The 24,425-nt window shown below is 26.9% G+C and overlaps 1 protein-coding gene across 7 annotated transcripts in view; it reads left to right on the plus strand.

Annotated features, from left to right (window-relative positions):
• LOC129975224 (MAP/microtubule affinity-regulating kinase 3-like) overlaps positions 1 to 24,425 on the plus strand; it is a 32,886-nt gene that overhangs the window by 3,116 nt on the left and 5,345 nt on the right. For 3 of the 7 annotated variants that reach the window (XM_056088249.1, XM_056088254.1, XM_056088248.1), the window contains 19 exons: positions 6,437 to 6,610; positions 6,817 to 6,900; positions 7,675 to 7,794; positions 8,671 to 8,832; positions 9,026 to 9,079; positions 9,162 to 9,210; positions 10,778 to 10,843; positions 10,928 to 10,998; positions 11,089 to 11,145; positions 11,266 to 11,401; positions 12,616 to 12,716; positions 12,820 to 12,939; positions 14,141 to 14,249; positions 14,700 to 14,812; positions 16,006 to 16,156; positions 16,522 to 16,695; positions 17,710 to 17,896; positions 19,382 to 19,510; positions 21,052 to 21,291. In XM_056088249.1, coding sequence (XP_055944224.1) covers positions 6,835 to 6,900; positions 7,675 to 7,794; positions 8,671 to 8,832; positions 9,026 to 9,079; positions 9,162 to 9,210; positions 10,778 to 10,843; positions 10,928 to 10,998; positions 11,089 to 11,145; positions 11,266 to 11,401; positions 12,616 to 12,716; positions 12,820 to 12,939; positions 14,141 to 14,249; positions 14,700 to 14,812; positions 16,006 to 16,156; positions 16,522 to 16,695; positions 17,710 to 17,896; positions 19,382 to 19,510; positions 21,052 to 21,291 — 2,105 coding nt within the window. In that variant the 5' untranslated portion in view covers positions 6,437 to 6,610; positions 6,817 to 6,834. The remainder of the gene's footprint in view (positions 1 to 6,436; positions 6,611 to 6,816; positions 6,901 to 7,674; positions 7,795 to 8,670; positions 8,833 to 9,025; positions 9,080 to 9,161; positions 9,211 to 10,777; positions 10,844 to 10,927; positions 10,999 to 11,088; positions 11,146 to 11,265; positions 11,402 to 12,615; positions 12,717 to 12,819; positions 12,940 to 14,140; positions 14,250 to 14,699; positions 14,813 to 16,005; positions 16,157 to 16,521; positions 16,696 to 17,709; positions 17,897 to 19,381; positions 19,511 to 21,051; positions 21,292 to 24,425) is intronic. The other 4 variants (XM_056088251.1, XM_056088250.1, XM_056088253.1 and 1 more) reach the window with 4 other exon arrangements.

The following is a 24,425-nucleotide window of genomic DNA, read 5'->3' on the forward strand; positions in this document are numbered from 1 at the left end:
GAATATTTCAGATAGTTTAAGTTATAATATTACATGTATCAAATTATCTTCAGTGGTTAAGAATTAAATTTTCATATATTGCATTTATATGCAAATACTTGAAACTGTCAAAGTAAAATAGCATTATTTCATTTGGATAGTTTAGTATAACTAAAATATTAGAACTCTAGGTTAATTTCATTTCATTGATGGAATGTTTTATTGTACATTTCTAGCTTTGAAATTTAGAAGGGGGGGGGGTTCTATTGTGATGTTTTTCACTACTTGCATTATAATATGTTATAGGAACATTCTTTTTATATTTGACACTTGGTTAATATTATCTGTAGAAAATTTATTAATGCTTGTGTTATTATGATTTTGATTTTTTTAAAATTAAATTTTAAATATTTGCTAACCAAATATATAATGAAGACAGTCAAATGTTTTAGTAATTTTTTTTTATGTGCATAACAATTGGAATATCAATTGATATTTGGGCTCCAAAACTTTCAAGCATTGTAGCGGACTTTTTACTTTCTCTTATACAAATTATTGTAATCATCAAAAAAATTCGAACACGAGATTTTGGTGAATCTTCATGTTTTACATGTTTCTGAGTTGGAAAAACTTATTTTTGGAAAATGTCTTGTGTTTGTTACTAAGATGCTCAAATGCTCTGAACCAGACCATTGAAATTTAATGTATAGTCTTTACATCAAATTTATATATTTTTGTTAAATTTTGATGAAAGTCTGTTTAGAGAAGACTGTATTTCTAGCTGTTTGAATATAAATTATCAAGATAACTATAAAAGGAAGAGAGGTAGATAAATTTTGTACCCAGATTTAACATGTATAGTGTGCATACCTAGCGAATTTTTATCTTGATCTGACAATGTGTTGATCTGTACTTTATGAATAATGTAAACACAATAATTCAGAAATGCCACGACTTAAAATTATCAAAATTGGTATATGATCTTATTACAAGTGTAGTTTTATGCCAAATTTTTGTTTCAATCGGTTGAGTTAAATGTGCCTAAAATGCAAATACGATTTTTGGATACTATTTAATTGTCAAAAAACTTACCCACGATCACACTTTAAATTCAGTAAAAATACTAATTTCATGCCAAAGAATTATTATTTAAAAATATTTTATATTTATACTATGCGAGGCATTTTCTGGAAAAACACTTTTATTAGAAAGTTTTGAGATACCACTCCCGTTGATAAGAAATTCCATGGTAATCTCCTTCATGGTCAACTCGCACGTTGTTTTTGTTTTTTTAATTTTGAAAAAGTAGTTAATATTCAGTGTATTTTTTAAAAAGATTCTTATGTTTGGCATAATGAAAATTTTAACTCGTCTTCGCATTATTTTACAAATTGTAGAAAAATTGTAAATATACATTCAAGTGTTGCTGTGACTCACCAAAAATTGTTTCGTATCTCATCAGTAGGTTGCTATGTGAAATTTAAAAACATCCGAGATAAAGCAGACTTGTTTCCCCCTTCCCTTTGTGCTTTTAATTTAACTGTATTTAATACACTTAAACAAAAATTTTATTCTACATACCTAGGTAATTAAGATATATTGGTTCCAATAAAATTTGCTGGTACTTTCTGCATGTACTTGAAAGCTTTTATTAAGACGTAATTACGTACAACGTGTTTTTGTGTGTACTAGGTTTGAAATCAGTTGGTGATCAATTTTTTGTTATGGTTAGGAAATATTCTCATTTGAACAATTTGAAGTATTTTTTCAGTTGGATTTAATTAACAGCATAATCCCATGTCTTACAGACAGATTTTTCCATGGCTTTTTTATCGTATACCAATTGTTAATTGCCAACAATTGTGCACTAATGGGGTTTAGTAATTAATGTTCCCCAATGGCAAGTGGTTAATACATTGGTACTTTTTTTTTTTCATCACATTGTTCCTGTTATGAATCAATTTGCCTACTAGATAAAAAGAATAAAATTATCATGGAATTTATGTAATGAAAATAAAATAAACATATATGTGTCAATTCTTTTATTTATATGGTATTAAGTATTGCTAAATTAATTTTATATGAATAGAGCAAAATTCATCCTTTTTGAATGTTTTATTTTATTTATAATCATTGGAATATTCATAAAACTATGGAAGTCTTCAAAAGTAACATGCTTATGTAGGGATTAATTTTAAAGTCTTGATACAGTTATCTGGAATGAAATAATTGTTGAATATGATCAGTTAGAATTAGTGTGATCAATTAAGATTATGAATTGTCTTTCTGGCTACTAATAGTATTTTATAATTCTTGATTCTATCGAATGCTCATTCTTGGAAAGATAAATTAATTTTTAACATTAGGAAACTTCAAAGCAATTAGTAACAATCTTTAGCGGATTTGTAAAAATCTTTGATTAAGGTATAACATTTGCAGACTTAATTTCTTTTATTGTTTGACCTTGAAAATAACTTGCGTGTTTCCAAGCTCCAATGTGTTAGGAATTTGAACTCAGTATTGACAACAGCTGGCGATTAATTGCCAGAAATGATATCTTTTATTAACTACATTCAGTCATATGAATATCATTCAGCTTTATGATTCTTACCATGATGGAAAACATCTAAGACTAAATGAAGTTTGAAGTGATTTCAGTGATAAAAATAACTGTATAGAGGATTGTTATTATTTTAATGAAATATTGCATAAGATTAAACTTAAAATTTGCCAATGGCATATAATGCCATTGGCAAATAATGTAATGCAGATAAAGCCCCAGCTGCCATGGTTCAATTTGACAGATTTTCTCATCATTTAATCTATATTTGGCTCAATAAAATGGATTGGGCTAATAGTTTTCAATTTTAAGACCTTGATTACATTTTCCTGAAGTGTTAGCTCCTGCTTTTTTAATATTCCAACTATAGGTATCCAAGTAATCTGGCTGACTGCATTATCCTGCAAATGTTCCAATATTACTCGTGCCTTAGAGAATGGTATCAAAACTTGGAATATCATTCAGCCTTATGATTCTTATTATGATGGTAAACATCAAAGACTAATGAAGTTTGAAGTGATTTCAGTGATAAAAATAACTGTATAGAAGATTGTTATTATTTTAATAAAATATTGCATTGGATTAATTGTATTTTTTGCATTAAAATTGAGAAAATTAGCAAGATATTGAACCACAGTCATGTGAAAATTATTATTATGGAGAAAATTTATTTTAAATATTATCTATTGATTCAAAATATATTTATGCAACAGACGAATAAGGTAATGGTCTATGATTATTCTTTATATTCTTATTCTTTTATTCTTTCTTTATCTTAACTTGTAAATACTATTATGAATAGAAAGCTGTATAAAAGAATTAATTCTGAAATAATAAGATTCAAAAATCAAAAATTTAATCATATCAAGAATTGTTTGTGGCAATGAATAGAATTTTGAAAAGTTTTATGGAGATCCAGGAGAGATTGATAATACTAGCAGAAATCATATTGGAAGCATAAAGAAGTACGTAATTTTTGCCTATTAAAGAACGGGAGAGGGGGGAGTGTGTACAAAATGCAATTGGAAATTCTGTTATAATGTGCACAAGAATCTGGATTCAAATAATTCCATGCAAAAACAGATAAATTTTACCCAGTGTTTTATTTTTATACAATGCCTATTCTTTTAAGGTAAAATAAATCTGATTAATTAAAAAGGGAGAATATTTTTGAGATTAATTTTGATTACAATACTCATTCTGGGAAAAATTTAATGAGGCAAAATATTTTTTCTAATGTTAGTAACATTAATAAAATTAAAGGGAGAAAAATTGGATTCCACCTGAAGTGTCGGCATAATTGTAAGACTAGTTGCTGATCAAGATCCGATTGTAGATCTAATGGATCCATGAATTTTATATGGATGCCAGTAATTATGTTGAAGCATTCTTTGCACTGCCATTTTTAAAATAATGAGTTTTCAGGGTGCTTAGCATCATTGAAGTTACTTAAATTTCAAAACCACTTTTAATCATCTTAATAATGCTTAATTTTGGAGGTCTTTAACAGTTAGTGCCAAATCACAGATTGCCAAATCACAGATTGCCAAAAATCACATGATAGATTGGTAAAAATATTAAATTTATGCTGAAGATTAACACTTTATAGATTTTTATGCCAATGCTATGCAAAGCATTATCTGGGATAACACTTTTAATAGAGAGTATTCAAGAAAGTTTTGGAGAGTCCATGCCTATTGGTTTCTTTTTATAATTCTTATAGATTTTTTTTTCTTCCCAATGAAGTCTTTTAAATATAAAAATTTGATTAACAGTGCAATACTCAAATAAGCCATTTAAATTAGGAGCATGAAATTTGGAAATTACATCGTAGGTATTACCACTAAGAACAAGTTTTGCAAAATTTTGATTAGAAGTTCAATGAAAGGAGAAGAACAAAATTTTATGTGTTTTCATCAGAATGTCAAAGCATATTGCGCAAAAAAATTTTCATTATTTTAATTGTAAAAAAAAATAGTTTTTCCACTATACCAATTTTGTTTGAATGAATGTTTTTTTTCCCCCTCTTTAGTTTTAGTAAAATTTTTGAAAAATTTGGTTTTGGACAGCATTTGTAATAATCAATTTTATTATGACGAAATTCATAACATTTTTTCGTCAAATCAATGAGCCATGTTACTTTAATGCTGTTAACGTTGTGATAAAAGAAAAAATACCTTTCTTTGCTTTTATTTTTTAAAAAAGAAATTTTAAGCATTTTATATAATATTTTTTATTTAACGAATTTTGTTAAATTTTGTATCAATGATATGTGTCTCGCATTTGCTTCAAAAAATATTTTTTAAAAATGCTTCAACTGGTATTTATTTTAATTTTGCTTTTAACTAAAGAGCTGATTTTTATTTATTTTATTATTTTTTTCAATTTTGTGATTTTGTTTCATGTTTGTTCATTATTTATGAAAACTAGAACCTGTTAAAGGCATTTTCATTTCTTCGTGAAACATATAATCATATTTTTCTGTAATTTTTTTTTTTTAAAGATTAAGGTTTGTTTTCTTTTGCTCATAGGTTATAAAACAGGTTTTTATTCAGTTTTTGGAATGTTAAATGTTTATTAAAAACCTTTACTAAACTTTAAAAATTAAGATTTTTTTTTTTTTTTTTTTGTCTGACCATATCTTTCATCTCTATTAAATAATTGATTGAAAAACCTCTTTTAGTAAATGGTTTTGTACTATCATCTATATTGTGGCAATTTTGCTAGTCTTATGACGGTAGCTGGAATGTTTTAGTTCTTAGCTTTAAGATTGGAAATAAAATTGTTAAATATAGTGAGTTAGTACAGGTGGAAATTACATTTTCATCCCAGCCATGTCAAATCTTATTTGTTTTCGCATGTATAAAAATTGTGCAAAATTTTTGTCCATGCTATGCTTCTGCTCTTATTCTATGGAAGTAAGGAAAATCCTATACTTTACAATCACCTAACAGTTCTGTAAATAAATTTTTTAGAAATTTGGGAAAATGGTATTCTGTATCTAGACCAGCATTATAGTTGTATACAATATAAACTATTAACATTTCATAATCTCTTTAGTTACCGAAATGTATTGGAATGCTTAATATCAAACACACAATCGCAAGCAACGAATTTTCTTTAGTATTTTCTACTTTTATTCCCAGATGTCTTTTCCATTTCTTAAATTTCAATATAATAAATGTTTATATGGAAATATGAAAATGTTTTAAACTAAATTTGTAATAAGTCCCTTTCAGTTTAAAAATAAGCATATCTGCAAATTCTGTTGATAGAAGTGTGCATGGATGAATGAGAAATGTTTTACTAATTGATACTTTTGTGTTATTGGTATACAAGTTTAATGTTTTAATTTTAATCTCCACAGAAACCAAAATTTCTTTTTATGCAGTTGCCTATTTCATTTAATGAAACTTTGTAATTAGAAGTATATGTATAGGTTCAATATTTACGGAAGTCTATTTTCCTATTGCTTCGATTTCTCTTTTTTTGGGGGGGGGGTTACCCTGCATATATGATATGCTTCTGTTCATGGTATTAATTTTCTTGTATAGCAATTGTTTTCAGCTGATGAGAAAGAAATTTTTAGTGCTTTCAAATTTTTCTTATTGCATTGTTAACTTAGCAATGATAATCTGTGATTTTGATATTTGTTTATACATTCACTGTTATTTGTTACATGAAAAATTAGTCAACCACAAAGTTTTGAATCGTGGATCTATTAATTCAGTATTAGAATTATGTATTAATTATGTCTTATTAATTGAAGTCTTATTAATGAATTATGTCTTATTATTGCAAGAACATTAGGAATATAGAATGTTGAAAGAAAAATAAAATGGCATTCAATCATTAGTTTATTAAAATGTTAAAAAAAAAAAATTATTTTTCTTCCAGGTTTTTTTCATGGCCGTAACATTTTAAATATCTTAAAATGATAATAAAGTTAAAGAAGAGACTCTCTGAATTCCGATAAAAATGAGCTGTATAGTAAGTTATGTAATAAAAATTAGCCCAAGCACTGGTTATTAAAGTGGGACTTTTCCTGATTCCTTGCTGAATAACTTTCAGGTAAGCAGTGTAAATGTATTTTAATCATTTTATGTAATAAAGAGAATAGTTTAATGTTATTTTTTAATATTTAGTTTTTTTATATATACTTAAAATACAACCTATGATAATATATTTAAAAATTGTTACTATGCTAGTAATTGACTTTCTGACAGTTGAGACGTTTTTTGTTCATAATCTGATTTTTTTTAACATCCTTTTCGCAGCATTTGCAAGAAGTCAGAATGTCTGCCAGTGTGAGGACACCATTACAGACTGTGCACGAATCTGTCACAACTGAACAAGTTAAGGTATGCTGGTGTTCTGTCATTTTCATAATTGCAGAGAATTATTTTGAGTTGAAATCTGTGGAACATATAATTTGTTAGAAAATTATCTATTGCTGTCATGTTTGGTTTTTTTCAATAACTCATTTTTAATTTGTAGTTTTTTTTTATGTTTGAAATGTATATACTTCTTAGGATGAAGGGTATTCAGCCTTCAGAATTGCTTTGATTTGAATGTGTTGTAATTTCAATTGCAGCATTGTTTTCTGAAAGATTTGCAGGGTAATTTAAAAATTTTGTAATTAAAATCATGGTTGTGTCATTTTATTTTGTGCTGCTAAAAGTGTAGAAATTCATAAAAATTTATGATTGTAGTTTTTCTTTAAAATGCTATAGGAAATTGGCATATATGTTTTATTTGATATTGTATTTTAATCACAAATTCTGTGTTAATTATCATTTTAAACTTAAAATTTGTTTAATTTAAATAGAATTTATATATTTAAATAATTCTAGCATCTTTGCCTTTGGCATAGTCTTTCCACTTTTTCATAATGATTCTATAAATTAATTATTAACTCTAGATATTTCAATTTTGCAGTAAACTTAAAAAGATAAGTTTTTCAAATTCAATATTTGAATAAATGTTTTTAATTTGTTTTATCACCTTAAGAAGAATAAAAAAAAATATATTTTAAGTAGTCTTGTAATTATTTGTTAAAAAAAAAGCCTATGATTTTAATCAAGCTTGAAAGCTTTGATTAAAATCAATTGGTTAGTCACACAAAACACTGTCAGCAGGATGACGATCTTTCTGAATCTGATCAACGGCAGAAGGCAGTTGCTTCTTCTAAAACTGCTGGTGCAAAAAAAGAAAAAGATCAAGGAGCCTCCGCTAAATTTAAACAGCGTCCTGCAGTGAGTAACCATTTGGTTCATAAGTTTTTTTTGTGCATTCATTATTTAAGCACAGATTTTTAATTAAGAAGCTTTGCTTGCTTGATTTGGTAGATAGATACCATAATAGCATGTGAGGTAGAGATAGAACTTATGCCAAAATTAGGTAGCTCCACTTTGAGACTTGTAAAAATTGGCATGGGTCCTTCATAGTATTCAGTACTAAAAAAAAATTTTTATTAATTAAAAAAATGATGGTTTTCTTATGGAGGCTTATCCTTCCTTTTTCCCTAATTTTTCATTTATCCTGTGATTCTTAAATTGATACCATTATCATGACATTCATATTAATTCACCTGGTTTTGAAATAATTCCTTATATACTGTGAACATGCACTGACTATTTGTTTGCTTGCTTTTTCCATGTATATATTTCTTTTTGAAAAAATCCTTTATTAATTCTTATTTTGTTTATTTTTGATGAATTCCGAAGTAAATACTATGTTGATTTATTATTTACATCTCTTTTTCCTTTCCTTATTCACTGTTTTTTTATAATTTTTTAAAAATGATTCATTGTGAGGAAATATTTAAATTGATTACTGTTTAAAAAATTCATAGTGTTAAATAGTTTTTATTAATATGCTCTTAGCAAACTGAACTAATAATGCCAAACTACTTAATGCTCTTTAAATTTTTGATTCCTATTGCTTTTTGTTCTAGTTTGTAAGCTTTCAATTTTACCTTATATATGATGATTAGCACCTTTGAATTCATAGCATTTTTATCATCTGTAATGTCTAATTTTATTTGAAGATTTAAAATCTTTCATTGATGTTCATTACGATTACTTTAGTTAGGTATTCAATTATGTAATGTTTATTAACTTTTTTCAAAGGATGGAGAAAGGCATCGGGGCTTTTCTTCCAATTCCCGTGGTCGAGCATCCAGCCACACACTGGATGAGCCTCATATTGGGCGGTATAGACTACTCAAAACAATTGGTAAAGGAAATTTTGCAAAGGTGAAGCTGGCAAAACATCTACCTACTGGAAAAGAAGTAAGAAGCATTTAAAATGTTCAGAATTTTAATTGCAAGATATGTTTTTTTCCAGTTCTAAATCTGAAATATAGATGTTTAATTATGATAAAATAGTTATGGTGTAAATTCATTATATGAAATTATTTTATATTCAAGCATAATATTTGTTTTTAAAGATGTTTCATTTGTAAACAGAATTTATTTTTTTTAGGTGGCAATTAAAATAATTGATAAGACTCAATTAAATCCATCCAGTTTGCAAAAAGTAAGAGCTGTTTTGTTTTATTCTTTTTAATAATATGGATTAATTGTAATATATTTTTTATAACAAAATTTTAATATTGCAGCTTTTTCGTGAAGTAAGAATAATGAAAATACTAGATCATCCAAATATTGGTAAGAATTTGTTCTCTAATTTTTTTTTTCTTTCATATTTTTTTTTTTTTCCTTTCTTTTATATTTTTTTTTATGTTTACCTATTTATAAGTTACTTTATATATTACTTTCTTTAAAATGTTTAATACTATCAGATTAAAAAAAAATGTTTGTTAAACATTTTTTTAATCAGACATGACACAGTTCTGTAGATTTCGGCACTTTCAAAAGATTTTGCAAATCTATATTAAAATTTTTGTTAATATGTTGGGCTGGTGTATGAAAACAAAAACTGAGTACCATGTGCTAATTATGTGTACATCTCAAATGTGAAAGTTTTAAATTCAAGGCATATTGCTTAATCCTGTCAAAAGTGGCTCCGAAATCGAGTAGAGAAAATAATGGGAATTGCCATACTTTGGAATCCAAGTTCAGCATTGAAGGAATTGCAATTTCAAGTGCGAGAGAAAACAATCACTAGCTCTCTGAAAGAAGCCGTTTTCTTTTTAAACATTCTTTTCTTTGTTAAATTTGTTCTCATATGTTTATTTATCATCATGATGGTGACTATGATTTCCATTTGTTTGAAAATTAATTTTAAAAGTTTTTGGTGTAACTAGCTAAGAAAAAGAAATTAACATGGACAAAGAAACTGATATTCTTTTGGAGTAGCGTAAAAAAAGTTTGATGTCAGGAGGAAAGTATTGTGCATGCTTTATTATGACTAATTATAGTAAAAGTGGATTTTCTGCAATAACTATTATAAAAAAAATATGAATTATTCTTTATCTAGAAATTTTTTATCACATTAGTTCTCATTTTCAGCAGTAACAAATCTTACTCCTGCATCAATTAATAGTTGTTTTAATAGAATTTCAAATATTGAGGTCCTAATTTTGAATGTTATAGCAAATTTTAAATGACATATGTTCTGTTGGATTTTAGTAAAGCCTTTATCAAAGATGACGTCTTGAATTACTTGACTTTAAATAGAAATTGTGCATTCTACTAAATGAAATTTAGTGTTGCAAGAATGTTTTTCCAAATACGTTGGAAATTATAAAATGTTCATTGAATTTAAATTAAATTACAAGAAAAGAAAATATGAATTTACAAGACAATTATTCATTGAAGTTTACAAGACATTTATTTTTCTTCTTAGTATCTGTGTTTGGTATAATTTATTATATATATATATATATATATACTTATTTTTTTTTTGTGCCAAGTTGGTGGTTATATCAAATGCATATATGTTCATTCATTCATTGTTGTTGATTTTTGTCGATTTTGTCCTATATTGTATAAATAGATCTATTGCATTCTGAAAATACATATACTATGTTAGTTAAAGCAGTGTGTTAACAAAACTGTTCTTTTGAGGAGTACTTAATTTCAGTCTGTTTTATGTAATTTTAGTAGCATGGAAAATCATTCAAGAAGTTAATGCTCTGTAAGATAAATTTGTTTTGAACAGAAATGCTCTTACTATGTTTTACTCCCTAAAACTTATATTATTCTGTATTTATTTATATTTAGCAATGATGAGTGAAAGCGTATTATTGATAGTAATAATTTAATTTTTCAGTTAAGCTTTACCAAGTAATTGAAACAGAGAAAACACTATACCTTGTAATGGAATATGCTAGTGGAGGTATGTACCCCCCCCCCCCCTTCTTTATACCTTCACATAATTTTGCTAAGATTTCTTCTTTTAACTGTAACTATTACATTTCAGGTGAGGTATTTGATTACCTTGTAGCACATGGTAGAATGAAAGAAAAAGAAGCCAGAGCTAAATTTAGACAGGTAATTTTTTTATTAAAAACATTTTTTTTTTAATTTGAGGCATTTATTGAATGCATATTAAATTATTTTCATAACTATTTCTTTTTCCAGATTGTTTCTGCTGTTCAGTATTGTCATCAAAAGAGAATAATCCATAGAGATTTAAAAGTAAGAATCATGTTTTATAACTTAAAATGAATTTTCATATTTCAACTTCTTTGAGACAGAGAAGAATAGAAATATTTTCAGTGGTTGGAATACTTATTATTGCCTTTCCATCTTATGTAGGCTGAAAATTTACTATTGGATGGTGAAATGAATATAAAAATAGCCGATTTTGGATTTAGTAATGAATTTGTTCCTGGTCAGAAATTAGACACATTTTGCGGAAGTCCTCCATATGCTGCTCCAGAATTATTTCAAGGTATGTGTTAGTTTTTCTGTTATTGCAAATGTCATTTAACTTCTGATTTTTTTTTAAACTTATTACTACTTTTTATTTTTGTAAAAGTGTGGTGAATTATTTTGTTGCTTAACTTTTAATGTTCCCATGCATTCCCTCCCTCCTTCTCTTGCTTTCTCGTTATGAGAATTCTAATTCCATTATTTAGAAATAGAAATAAATTTATGTAATTTAAATTTGTTTGTAGTTTTAATTAAATTTCTAGATAAAAATTCTCTGTTTTAGTTATTACTTCATGCTTTTAATACAAATTTATAACTAGGAACTAAAATTAATTATTTAATTCTCAATAACTAATTTTTGTCTAAGTATTGATCTGCCAGCTCTGGGAATTTGGGATATTGCTGTTGTGCTTATTCTCAGTAAAATGATATATATTTTTTGAAATTGAAATATTATAATGCATAAGTTAATTTGTTTGAAATAAATAAAAGAATTAAAAATTATACTTGTTTTGAGTTTCTAGTCTATGAATCAAATGGTTAGTTACACACTAACTCTGATTTATCTAGAGTTAAATGAAACTCTCTTATATGCCTTGTAGATACAGTTGCTTAATATCTCAAATTGCATACCGTTTCATTTTCTCTTGAGTGTATATTTTTGCGATTTCTTCTATTATAACGGAATTGAAAATCAGTTAGCTGCATTTTTTAATCTGAATTTAATTTACAGAGTAGAATTTATTTTTTAAGAAGAGTTGATTATTCCTTTTCAGTAACTTCATACTGTTTTTAAATAGAGAAAAACATTTAATGTGGTCCCTCAAATTAGTAGTATATAAATAAGAATTTCATAATTTTTATTACTTTTTAACTTTTTGTTTTAGGAATAATATGGCTTAAATTGAATTTAATTTTTTTTCAGTAAAAATGGTTTTTTTTTTAACTCTTTAACATTTCTTTCCATATTTCTTCTTTATTTCTGTATTGTGTAATTTTTAAATAATATTTTGTAAAATTACCTTTTGTGTTTGTTATATGCATTTTAATTTTCCTGATAGAGAGAATACCAAAACAGGCTTTAATTTAAAAATTATTTGAAGAGCTCAGTATACTTTATAAAACCTGTCTTTTTTTTTTTTTTTTTTTTTCTCTTTAGTAACTGCTGGTACGAATTGAGCTTTTAATTTTTTTGTTTCCTTGTGCATTAACTTCAGTAAAATGTCTTTCTAGGTAAAAAATATGATGGTCCAGAAGTTGATGTTTGGAGCTTGGGTGTTATTCTATATACACTTGTTAGTGGTTCTCTGCCGTTTGATGGAGCAAACCTCAAGGTTAATATTTAATTTTGTCAATATCTTCCACCATTTAAATTTTTTTTTATTATTATTATTCTTTTTATTCATATTACTGAGATCTTTTCTCTCCCTTTCCCAGGAACTTCGTGAGCGTGTTTTACGTGGAAAATACCGTATTCCTTTCTATATGTCAACTGATTGTGAGAATCTCCTAAAAAAGTTTTTAGTTTTAAATCCTGCAAAAAGAGCATCATTAGAGGTATTTGATTAAATTTCTTCAGATTTATGTTTCCTTTTTTTTAATATTTGTAAGAGTCTATATACCCAGCTTTCCTCGCAGTCAATGCTGTTAAATGTGTAAATATTTAAATACACATAATCTTTTTCTTATTATTAAAATAAGAATATTGACATGAAATTCAAAATCAGTGAAATAAGAGTAGATAAGAGATTGCAATTGATATTTTACTAAATTAAAAATAATGAAAAAAACATTAACAGCTACAAAATTATCAGATACTACTGAACATTAAGAAACTGCATAAAATTCACCATTCTCATTAGAATGTAAATAACACTAATCATACATGAAAATAAGTGTCCAGTCAATGCATGACAATTCCATTAATGACGAAGCAGGAGTTGAAACTTTCATAGGTTTTATTTTCACACATATATGGACACGGACATTTCTAAGCTACCACACAAACACATCACAACATAAAAGACGGGAGAGAGAGTATGTACATGTCGCCGCGTCGGCGTCTCGAATACATCTGGTTAGGGGAACAGAATTTCCCCTTTTCTCCACCGGAGGGAGTCAAAACTCTAACAATAAGTTTTAATTTTCCATACATTTATAGGTCATAAAAATTAGAAGTTTTTAATTTTCTTTATTTTTTAAAAATTTAATTCCGAAATACATCAGAATAAATATGAAAGATCTGTTAATTAGCAATGTTTAATTTTTAATATATAAGGCACCAAAAAGATAAATACTTTCCTTTGAAACAATAGGTGAAACACTTTCTAAGGCTTGTCTCATTGGAATGAGGATAAAACAGCACATTCTCTAAAATTCTATTGGGAAAAAAAATAATTTAACACACTGCACTTAAAGCATCCATGATCCAAATTTCCATGCCGTCAAAAGCCTTGCATCATTGGCATGAGAAAATAATCGGTAGCCTTTCTCCATCGACATAGGAAATGAAGTTGAAAGATTCGAGGCAGAAATGCAAACTGTTAAAAACGTGAGAAATAGTTTTTAATTGATAAAAAAAATGTGACTAATTGTCATGAAACTTTCTAAGATATGTCTATATGCCTCAATGCATGTGTATGCAAAATTTGAATAAAATCTGTTGATAGTTTAATTTATTGAGGAGGCATACAAATGAGCAATGCCTTTCTAATATATATATTGATACGATTTATCTTAATTTTTCTTTTACTTTCAGACAATTATGAAAGATAAATGGATGAATGTAGGTTATGAAGATGATGAATTGAAGCCTTATGTAGAGCCTGAGCCCGATTTTAGCGACACTAGAAGAATGGGTAAGCAAGGTGAATTATTTTTGTGCTTCTGTAGGTAGCAGCTTTTCTCCTTATTTATGTCCATAACTCCTTAACTTTTTCGTACTAAACTTTCCATATTTAGCTTTGGGATGCATACTGTGTGTTTGTCTTGGTTTGGATTCATAGGTATTTCTCTTGGTAATTCAAAATTAATCATTACTAGTTTAAAAATTTTCTTTTCTGACATTGAGTTGATTTAGATTACTAAATTATGTATCCTTTATTAATTTTTGTTAGTTGTTAGATATCATTATTGGCATGTTTCTTTTTTTCTTTTTCTTTTTTTTTTCTCATTACATTTTGATTAGTTTCTTTATGTGGTTAGATTAACTGTAGTTTGTTTTAAAGTAATTGTAAATAATAGTAAGAAAAAGCAAACCATGAATTTCAGTTTTTGATTTTTACACATAATAATGGATTTAAATTTTCTTTCTGTAGAAATCCTACTGTCTATGGGATATACCCAAGATGAAATAAACGATTCTCTAAGGAGCAAGAAATATGACGATATAATGGCAAATTATTTGCTTCTTGGGAAACGTAATACAGAGGTATTTTTTCCTTTTGACTATTTTTAGCCAAAGAAATTCTTTTAATATCTTTACTTGTTTAATTAAATGTTTATTGCCCTGCTCTCTTAGAGCTGTCATATATGATTAATATTGTCTGATTTAGCTTCATGTGAGTTTAATATTGTTTGGATTGAAACTTATTCCTTTTTAGAGGGGGTCTAAAATTCCAAATTCATCCGTTTGGGGTCACAACCCTTCTCTCTCCAGATGAAAATACTTTCATAATTTCAAATTAACAAAACAGTAGTATTATACATCTACCTCAGGGATAATGAATTTTGATTTTCACTCTAAAATCTAAAATTATATTGAAATTTGTTTTTGAATTGTTGACGAATTCCTAATCTTTCATTAATATTTTCCAGCTGTTCTAATAAACATTAGGATGTGAATCGTAAATAAAATTAAATTATATATTTGGAACACCCATAAACAAGATATTCACTTCACATAGTCTTTCAAATTAGTGACTCTTGGAGTTTATCTGATACAAAACTTTCTTCCCCAGAAAGTATTATTTACTTTTCTCTGAGGTTACTAATGGTTTCTTTGTGGTTAAAGAATTATATTCACCCTCTTTAATGTTTTATCCTCATTTAATGAAGTTTTTTTTTTTTTTTTAACCATGAATATTTTAGTACTTTAATGAGACATTAGTATTTTCTTGATATGATCACTATTCCTGACAGTTGTGAATGATATATAGGGATTGTAGCCCTGACAATAAGCAACAGATGGCCTTAAAAAATTGAAATTCACTTATTTTAGAAAGTATTTCCCTCATTTGTCGTTTTATTCTGTTCCAAAACTTACTTGATGTATAAAATTAAAATGTTCTTAATAATTTAATGTTGTCCATTGTCAATTAATAATAGATCTGAATGATTTGGATATTGATACATACAATTTGTATTTGATATACAATGCTGTATTTTGATACCTGTCAGAAACATCATAAAGAATAATGTATTAAAAATCTGTTTGGAATACAAGTTTGAAGTCTGTACTATTTTTCAGAGTGGGTTTCAAATTTTATATATATATTTTTAAGTTATGAAGTTCTTAATGCAACTATTTTTTAAATGCTTTTCCATTGTAGTTCTGTTTTACTGCTCAGATTTTTTTTATGTGTTTGTGTTCTTGTAATAAACAACTTTTTTTTATAAATTTAGAATGACAGTTGTGATTCCCAGTCTAGCTCTAGCTTATCGCTACGCACATTGAAAGCACCGACTGAAACTACTGGAAACAGTCAGTCTCCTCCGCACATTAAAGTGCAGCGTAGTGTTTCAGCTAGTAGCAAACCCCGTCGCTTCAGTCATAGTAAGTTATGTGTTTCATCATTTATAGTCTTTCTGTCTCTGCATAAGCATATTAAGAATAAAATATATATTTATTTATTTGATAAATAATAATTGCTATTAAAATATTGAAATGTTTTAATTTTTGAAAATAAAGCTATTATAGATAAGATATTCTTTTATTACAATAATTTGCATCTAAATCCATGTGGCACTTTCTAATGAATAAGTATTTGATTTCTTATTCAAGGCCTGGATAATTTTTCAATTTTAAGCCAGAATAATTTTTAATAATACATGTTTTAGTTAATATTCAGAATTTCAATTTAAATATAAACTCCATTTAATGATTCTGCCTAAGTTATAACATATTATTCCCTTTATTAGCCAATCAGACACCTGTTACAAATGGTCCTCCTCCGTCCTTCAAGGCGCAAGAATTGCAAAATTTTCTCGATTCGACTGCTTCGAAAGAAAATCGTACCGTCTCTCTTGGATCTCCCACTATTTCCACTGGTCCAAGACCTGCAAAACCCAATCAGTTATCTCAAGAAAACTCTAGTGAGTTGATAATTATAATTAAAATTGGTTGTTTGATAATTTTGCCTTTTTATTTGAAAAGAAAATCAGGTTTAAATCATCATAGACATTTTAAGAGTCTAAATTTTTTATTCATTTATATTCTATGTTGCAAGTGAATTCTGTGAAATGCAAATGTAAAGATATTTTTCTTAATATAAACAAATTTTAATTCATAATAGTTTATGTACAAGGCTTGAATATGCAAAAAAATTTTAAGCTGATACAGGAATTATTAAGTTTAATAAATATAAAGAAAACATTGGCATTTAGGAGCTTTGCCATTCTTAATAATAAGAATAAAGTTATTATGCATTGGCAGGCATATCTGAAATTTTAATTGCATATTGCTTAAAATTTGGGCTACGGTCTTTAGATTACTATATCTGAAATTTAGTGTTGCTTAGAAAATATAAATTTAAGCCTAGCTATTATTTGTTTTTTAAGAATACTATGGAAATTAATGTTTTTCGTGTATGTGTATATATATATATATATATATATATATATATATATATATATATATATATATATATATATATATATATATATATATATATATATATATGTAATAGAACTAAATGCTTTATTTTGCAGAAATGTGTTTGTCTTTATTTAGTATTTAAATTAAATTGAAATATAGATGAATTTCCTGATTGCTACATCATATTCAATTCTAAATAAAATTTATTGCCTTAATGAAAAAGACACGAGATTTTTTAAAATGTGCTCAAAGTTTCCTTATGATTCTCTCAACGTAAAATCATTTTAATTATTAATTTCTTTATATTTGCAATAACTATTTATTTTGAATTATAAATGACAACATTCGCATTAAAGCTGATAAAAGTATAATTTCAAACCCTGGTTTTTTTTTTTTTTTTTTTTTTTTAAAGTTATCATAAAACTATCCTTTTGCATTTCAATTTATTATGTTTTTCTTGTGTATTAATCAAATGTCCATGATGCATTTAAAAAAGGAACTTTTAATTTTAGCTTCTGGTCCATCTGGAGCTAGTAGTCCATCTAAAGTAGTTTCGTCTACTGCACGCAAGACTCATACGCCATCAGCTAGTGCAAAATCAAACTATAGTGGTATTCCAAGAAGAAATACTTACAATTATAGTGAAAACAAGACACTGTCATCTTCTGACAAAACTGGTAGTCAGGAAACTTCAAATAGGTAAAAAAATGCTGCATGATTTTGTTAAGATTTTTTTTTTTTTATTATTATTATTATTTTTTATTTTTTTTGAAGTAAGGATACAAAATGCATTAAAATTTTAAGTAAATCAAATGTTTGCATTATTTTAAGAAGACATTTGCTTTTAATTTATTTTTATTATCTGTAAACTGCTGATGTTCCAGATTCAAATAAATAATAATAATAATTTAAATATGTTCCAGAGTAGCTGTTAATTAAAGTAGATTTTGAATTTGTATATTTCAGGCTTAAACATGATATATAATGTAGAATATTTAGAGCATATTTTATTAGAGCATATTTTATTATTGAGACAAGAATTTCTATTCATTTCCTTTCATCTTCTACATTAAATTTCATTGAAGAATGTTTTTAAAAAAATTCTTAAAGCATTTTTTATATGAATCATTCCTTTTAGCTTGTGTATGAGTTATGTATAGCAAATGTTTTGTTTTGATGTAATTTATTGATGCCTTTTTATTTTTCATTAAACCTCTTATTAGTTTCTTTTAAAATGCATTCAGTGCCTGTGCTTTTTGCTGTATGTGCATTTTGTATCCTTGCTTATATTTAGCTAACCATGCTTATATAATCAAAGCTTTCTTACCAATGCTAACATTGCTAACTAATCTCATTCTTGTAAACCTCATTTTCTCTGACAAATCCATGATAATTAGAGATCAAAATTGTAATTAATTTCTAATTTTAATATAATTTCTAAAATATTTTGAGATCCATTCTGAAATAAAAGGAGGCTTTTTAATTATTTGCTTATTGCTAAAGATGGATAGGAACTATTCATTTCAATTCTTACAAAAAAAAAATCTAAATGTAAAATGTCATGTTTCTGCCAATGTTCTTAATATTTTGAATAGTGACTTAATATTCTTACCTTTATGTAGCATTCTTTGCCAGCTGAAAATTTCATTCTTATTGTTTGTACCAAACAACACAATTGTATAAACTATATGTTTCAAAATTATAAACATAAAGGAACTTTTTTTTTAATTAATGCACAAAATTTAAACTTGCAAATAATGAAAAAAATCTGTAGTGAAGATATTTGGAATACCTTTACTTTACATAATATTAATATTTCAATACATAACCCCCCATCCAAAAATGGTGGAGCTTGTTTAATTGAAGTTTATTGGTAGCAGTTATATGAAAATCACTGTTTCTTTTCTATTCTAATTCATATTTTTCAAACATTCATTTTACTTGTCCTTAATTTTTATTTTTAAAAAAATGGAGCATTTTGTTCTTATCAAAAATGTGAGAGAATTTTTGAATTAATGTCATTGGAAATTTTTACAGTATTTATATAATACTGTAAAATTTTGTACTCAAATTCAAAATGAATGGAATGCAGAGATTTGTAAAATGAGGTATGCATGAGTGACTTAATATGAATGAATTTGGTGCATGACTTTAAATCTGTTAACCCTATTAACTTTCTCATAGTAACATCCCATTGCTTGGCGATAGAACTCCTGTTCCTAGACCTAAGGGACACACAAAATCGGCCTCTGTATCTTGTACTGGTCGGCCGGAGCTTTCATCTTTCGATTCATCTGATCCACTTAGACCAAGGTAGCGTTGTAACTGTTATGTCTACAACAGTGGTTCTTAACCTTGTGTCATTTGTGGAATTCTTAAGAAATTTCAGTACAAAATATTTTGTCCGATTTGTTGCACAGAATAAAAAAAAAATGACCACATCCTTATTCATTTTTGATTTTGGAAAGATTAGGACTGAATGTGAAATGTGACATTCTGCTGTGATGCAATGAATTGAATAGTAGTAAAATGGGTTTATCTTTTGAAAATGAGTTTCAAATTTTTTTTTTAATTATTGAACTTGATTTTTTTAATAGCAGAATTTGAATATGTTTGATTTTCAAAAAATTGAAATTTATCAAATGTTATGAACCAAAAGATTAAATTTTTAGAAACTTATTGGACTTTAGGTTAAGAACCACTGGTTTATTTTATTTAACAAATTTGGAGCCATCTTCTTCAAATTAGATGGCTTTTAAAAAAAATCTATCCAAAATTTAATTAAAACCACACAGTTTTAAAATAAATATACCCTCATTCCATATATGGAAGTAGTATATCATTGTCAGTTTTAGTAAGTTAGGGTAAGATTCAAAATTGAAAACATTTCTATTTTATATTAATGTCTCTGAATATAACCTTAAGTTTGAACCAACTCTAAATGAAATCATTTCCTATAATTAGGATATCTTTCTAATTCCAAGTGCTTCATAAGTCATTAATTGCTTTCTTGAAGTAGCTGATTGTGTGCAAATGATTGCAGTCTGTTTGAATATATGTCCCCCCTTTTCTGTAATTATAATAAATAAAGCTTGTTCTGCATGAAAATTTATAGCTTTTAATTATTTTTATACTGCCAATTGTGATTTTGAATGAATAGCTTCGGGAAGCAAGCATTAATGTATGAAGCTTTGTCTTTCAATATTGCCCCATATAGCCGCAATCAATTATTTGCAGATCCAGAAAAAACTTTCACGTGTGCATTTCCTCTTAGAAATCATCCTTTTTAAGTTTAAGTTTGTATTTTTTTTTAATATAATGTTGATCTGGATTTTAATTGTGAATTGAGATATGTAATAAATTTACAATATTTATAAATTCGGTTTGATCTGTGTGCATGTAGGAGGGTTCTGACTTATTTAATAACTACATTAGCTATTATGCATAAAATGTTAAAATGTCATTATATGAAATATCAGGCATTTCTTTCATTATGTGTGAAATTTTTATTTTAATAATTAATTTTACATACGCTTATTCAAAAAGGGCCCACGTTGCACAAAATTAATTCTTTTTAAGAAATGATGCTTTTTCAAATTTGTCAATGTGTCTGAAGAACTTAAAGAATGTTTTCATATTATTCTGATCCTGTAAACTGTCTATTCTCATTATTTATGTTTGCTTGTTTTTATAACAAATTGAAATTTACTCTGAAAAGTTTATAATTGATATAATTTTTTGGTTAGCTTTTATGTGTAATGTTATCAAAATGAAAAGTAAATTAATTTTTTAAATTATCATTTCACTTTCAAATTGATATAAATTTGTATTAACATTAATTCATTATTTCACAGCACTGCGGCTATTGCAAAACAGCCTGCAGCACTGTCTCCTTTGCCAGCTGTCAGCAGAGCGTTTCCACGAGGCACTGCTAACAGAAGCACGTTTCACAGTGGGCAGACGCGTGAGCGACGTCACGTTAACACCTGCAATGGACCCCAGGGCATGGTCCCTCTCAATTCTCAAGAAATGTCAATGAATCATGCTGGGAGGCAGTCTTTTTTCAGCAAGCTTTCCTTCAAATTTAGCAAAAGGTAATTGTGTTTTGTTTTTTTTTTAGTTTGAATCTTTTTAAAAATTATTTTTTGAAAGAAAAATTTTATGTTGTTAATCCCTGTGCTTAATATAATGAACTTGAATCATTATTTTAACAAAATTTAGATACTGTAAATTATGAGGAGCAATTAGTAATAGGTAATTGTACAAAAAAAAAATTGTAGAGTTTTTTTTTTTTTTTTTTTTTTTTGTAACCTCTAGGAGAGTGTCTTAACTTCTGATATGAATTGAAATAAAATCATTGCATCCAAATTGAGGAAATTGTTAATGAAATTAATACGAAAAGAGATAAAGCATATTCAAGAAATTTGCCATGATTGGTAATAATTAAGTTCATAGTAATATTTGTAACATAAACTGAACTGTTAAGAAATTTTGTTTTCTTATGACCCCCAGCCTTATTTTGTATCCTCATTTAACTACTTATTTATTCTTAAAAATAGTCATTAGGAAATAGTACTTTTAATGTTCCTGAATTCTACCTACAAATTAAATATTTACCGTATATTTGATGGTTAATTTTAGCCAGTATCTTATAAAGTTTGAATTTTGCTGCTTTTATTTATCCTATTTGGATTTACCAAAAAATCCAAGCTGGCTATTTTGTTAGGCTATTAGATAAAGTTGTGTGGCAAGTTTCAGAATTTCAATTATGTTGAAGTCACAGTGCAAGCAGATGAAAATTGGGGGGGGGGGAATCATAGTCCCTTAAATTATTTTCATTTTAAAGTAATTAGTAACTTCCTGTAAAAAAAGTTGTAAAATTTATATTACTTTGAAACATAAACATTTAATTAAAATCTATTTCCTTTTATTCTTAGTACTAGATTAGTGTAACTGGTATCAGATTAAAATGAATTTAATAACTAACCTAAGCAAAATAAATTATATGCAATGGGCAAACTATAGCCCCCTTCCCCAAATTTTTATATTTTTTAAGCAGCTTAAAAATCTTAAATTGTTGATAGTTTTACTTATCTTCGGTCTAAAATATTTTTTTAAATTAATTTGGCAGATAAATACATAAACAAAAAGAGGGAAACCTAAGCTAATTAAGCTTAAAACTAATATTTTACTGACAGGCACATTTTCACATTCACTTCAGAAGAGAATACCTTTATATAGCTAAGATAGATGTAAATGCCTTTTATCTGTTTTTGAATGAAAATTTTTTACAAGTAATTATGTAGTGGAATTGTGTTTAATGGTGTGTGGGGACATAATCGTGAGTTATAAGAGTAAATTAAGGAGTTTGGTAATAAAAATGGATGAGATATGCAAAGCATAATATATTTGCATGTGTATTTCCAGAATGATCTTTCTAGTAAAACTAATGGGGAAGTTGTCTATGGAAAGGCCAAAAATTAGATGGAAAAGGTATTTTTGAGGGTTTTTATATCAATTACTTTGAAAAATCTTGCTTAAAAACAGGACAATATAGTTTGAACTTTTTGAGTGGGCCAAATACTCTTGGTTTTTGAACATATCTTGAAATGTTGAGTGTAGAGGAAAAGGCGATAAAAGCTGTTATATCCTATGTTCTAAAATAGCCACAGTTAGAAAAAGGTTGGATTTACTATCTGTGAACTTGGCCCACAGTACTTTTAATGAGATGTTATCTACTATGTTTAAGTTCTGTCCAAAATCTGTTTCTGCAGTAAGAAAAATTCATACAGAACAATAAAATATGACCAGTATCATTGATGCTGTTGCACTCGTGGCAAAGGACTTATTACATAAATTGAAATGGTATAAAAATTCTGGTGTGATTGACTTTTTGATTTCTTGTCCAAGATGTATTGGTATCAATACCAACGAGTTATTTAAAGCTGTCTGCAGTCGGATATTTTTATGTTTCAAAGCAATGGCAATTAAAGAGAGCCATTTGATAGAAGGAGAGTTTCCTAGTACTTCCTCTGCCATTTGATCTACAAGTTCATTCCAGGAAATTGAATGAAATTCTCTTCTTTAGTCTTGTCAAATTACGCATTTGTGACAAGCTTATATTGGACTTTTTCTCCCCCCCCCCTCGAAGCATTTGGATTATAACTTTTAAATAAATGCAGCTTTTATTTTTTTATAAACAAAAATATTATTTTAGCTTATACCTACATTTAAGCCAAAAAATTTTATATTTTAAAGGAAATAAGAATTTTTTTATGCCATTAAAAAAAAAAAAAAAACTTTTTGCATATTAACATTTTTAAGGTCTATAAAATTAGCTTTTAGAATGAATAAACCTTTTTGGATTTAATCACTCTGAAATCTAAGTTTTAAAGTGGGATTTTAAGAAAGTCTGCATGTAAATACAAATTATTTGCTTTTGAACTTAACTTGAAAAATGATTTTATATATATACATATATATATATATATAATATGTATTTCATGTAATATAGATAGATTTACGTGCGAATGAGTTCTTTTCCTTTATGATTTTTTAACAATCTACTGTATATATAATTTTAATGCTATCTATTAAAATCTCTCGGATATGATCAGTGAAGTTAAGGATTCCAATTTTCAAACCTTTGTTTAGATAAACGAATACACATCTCTTGATAGTTCAGCAGATATGTTGGTTTAGTGGAGATTCAATTTGGTGTAAATTTAATTATAATTGTTGCATTTAGATAATGTTATGTATGTGTGTAATATTATGGCGTTTAATTTAAAATTTTAATAGTAGCCTATTTACATTGTGCTAAGGTTATTGATATTTGTATGTAGCAAGTTGTTTCTATCTAAATCCCATCCCTTTGCTCTCCTGTTAATGCTATTCAAGTAGGGAAATTGCCAGATTATAACAATAATATTGTTGTTGAAAATTTCAACATGGCCAGGCTTATGTTATAGTAAAAAAGAAAAAAAAAATGAATATATTAATGAAGTGTATTGTATTTTGAGGTATAATTTCATATTTGGGATGCTTTTTTATGTAGGTTGGTTTTCTACAGTTTTAAATGTATCACCTATCATTTCCTTCTGTATTACAGAGAAATAATTAATATAAATATAATGGAAATTTTATCTTTGCACTTTGAATTTAAAATATTTTTAAAAACTGAGGCCCATTTATTAGGTTTCCGCTTTTCTTTTTTTTAAATGTTAGA

Source organism: Argiope bruennichi, chromosome 7 (assembly GCF_947563725.1).
Source record: "Argiope bruennichi chromosome 7, qqArgBrue1.1, whole genome shotgun sequence".
NCBI classification, from domain to species: Eukaryota; Metazoa; Arthropoda; class Arachnida; order Araneae; family Araneidae; genus Argiope; species Argiope bruennichi.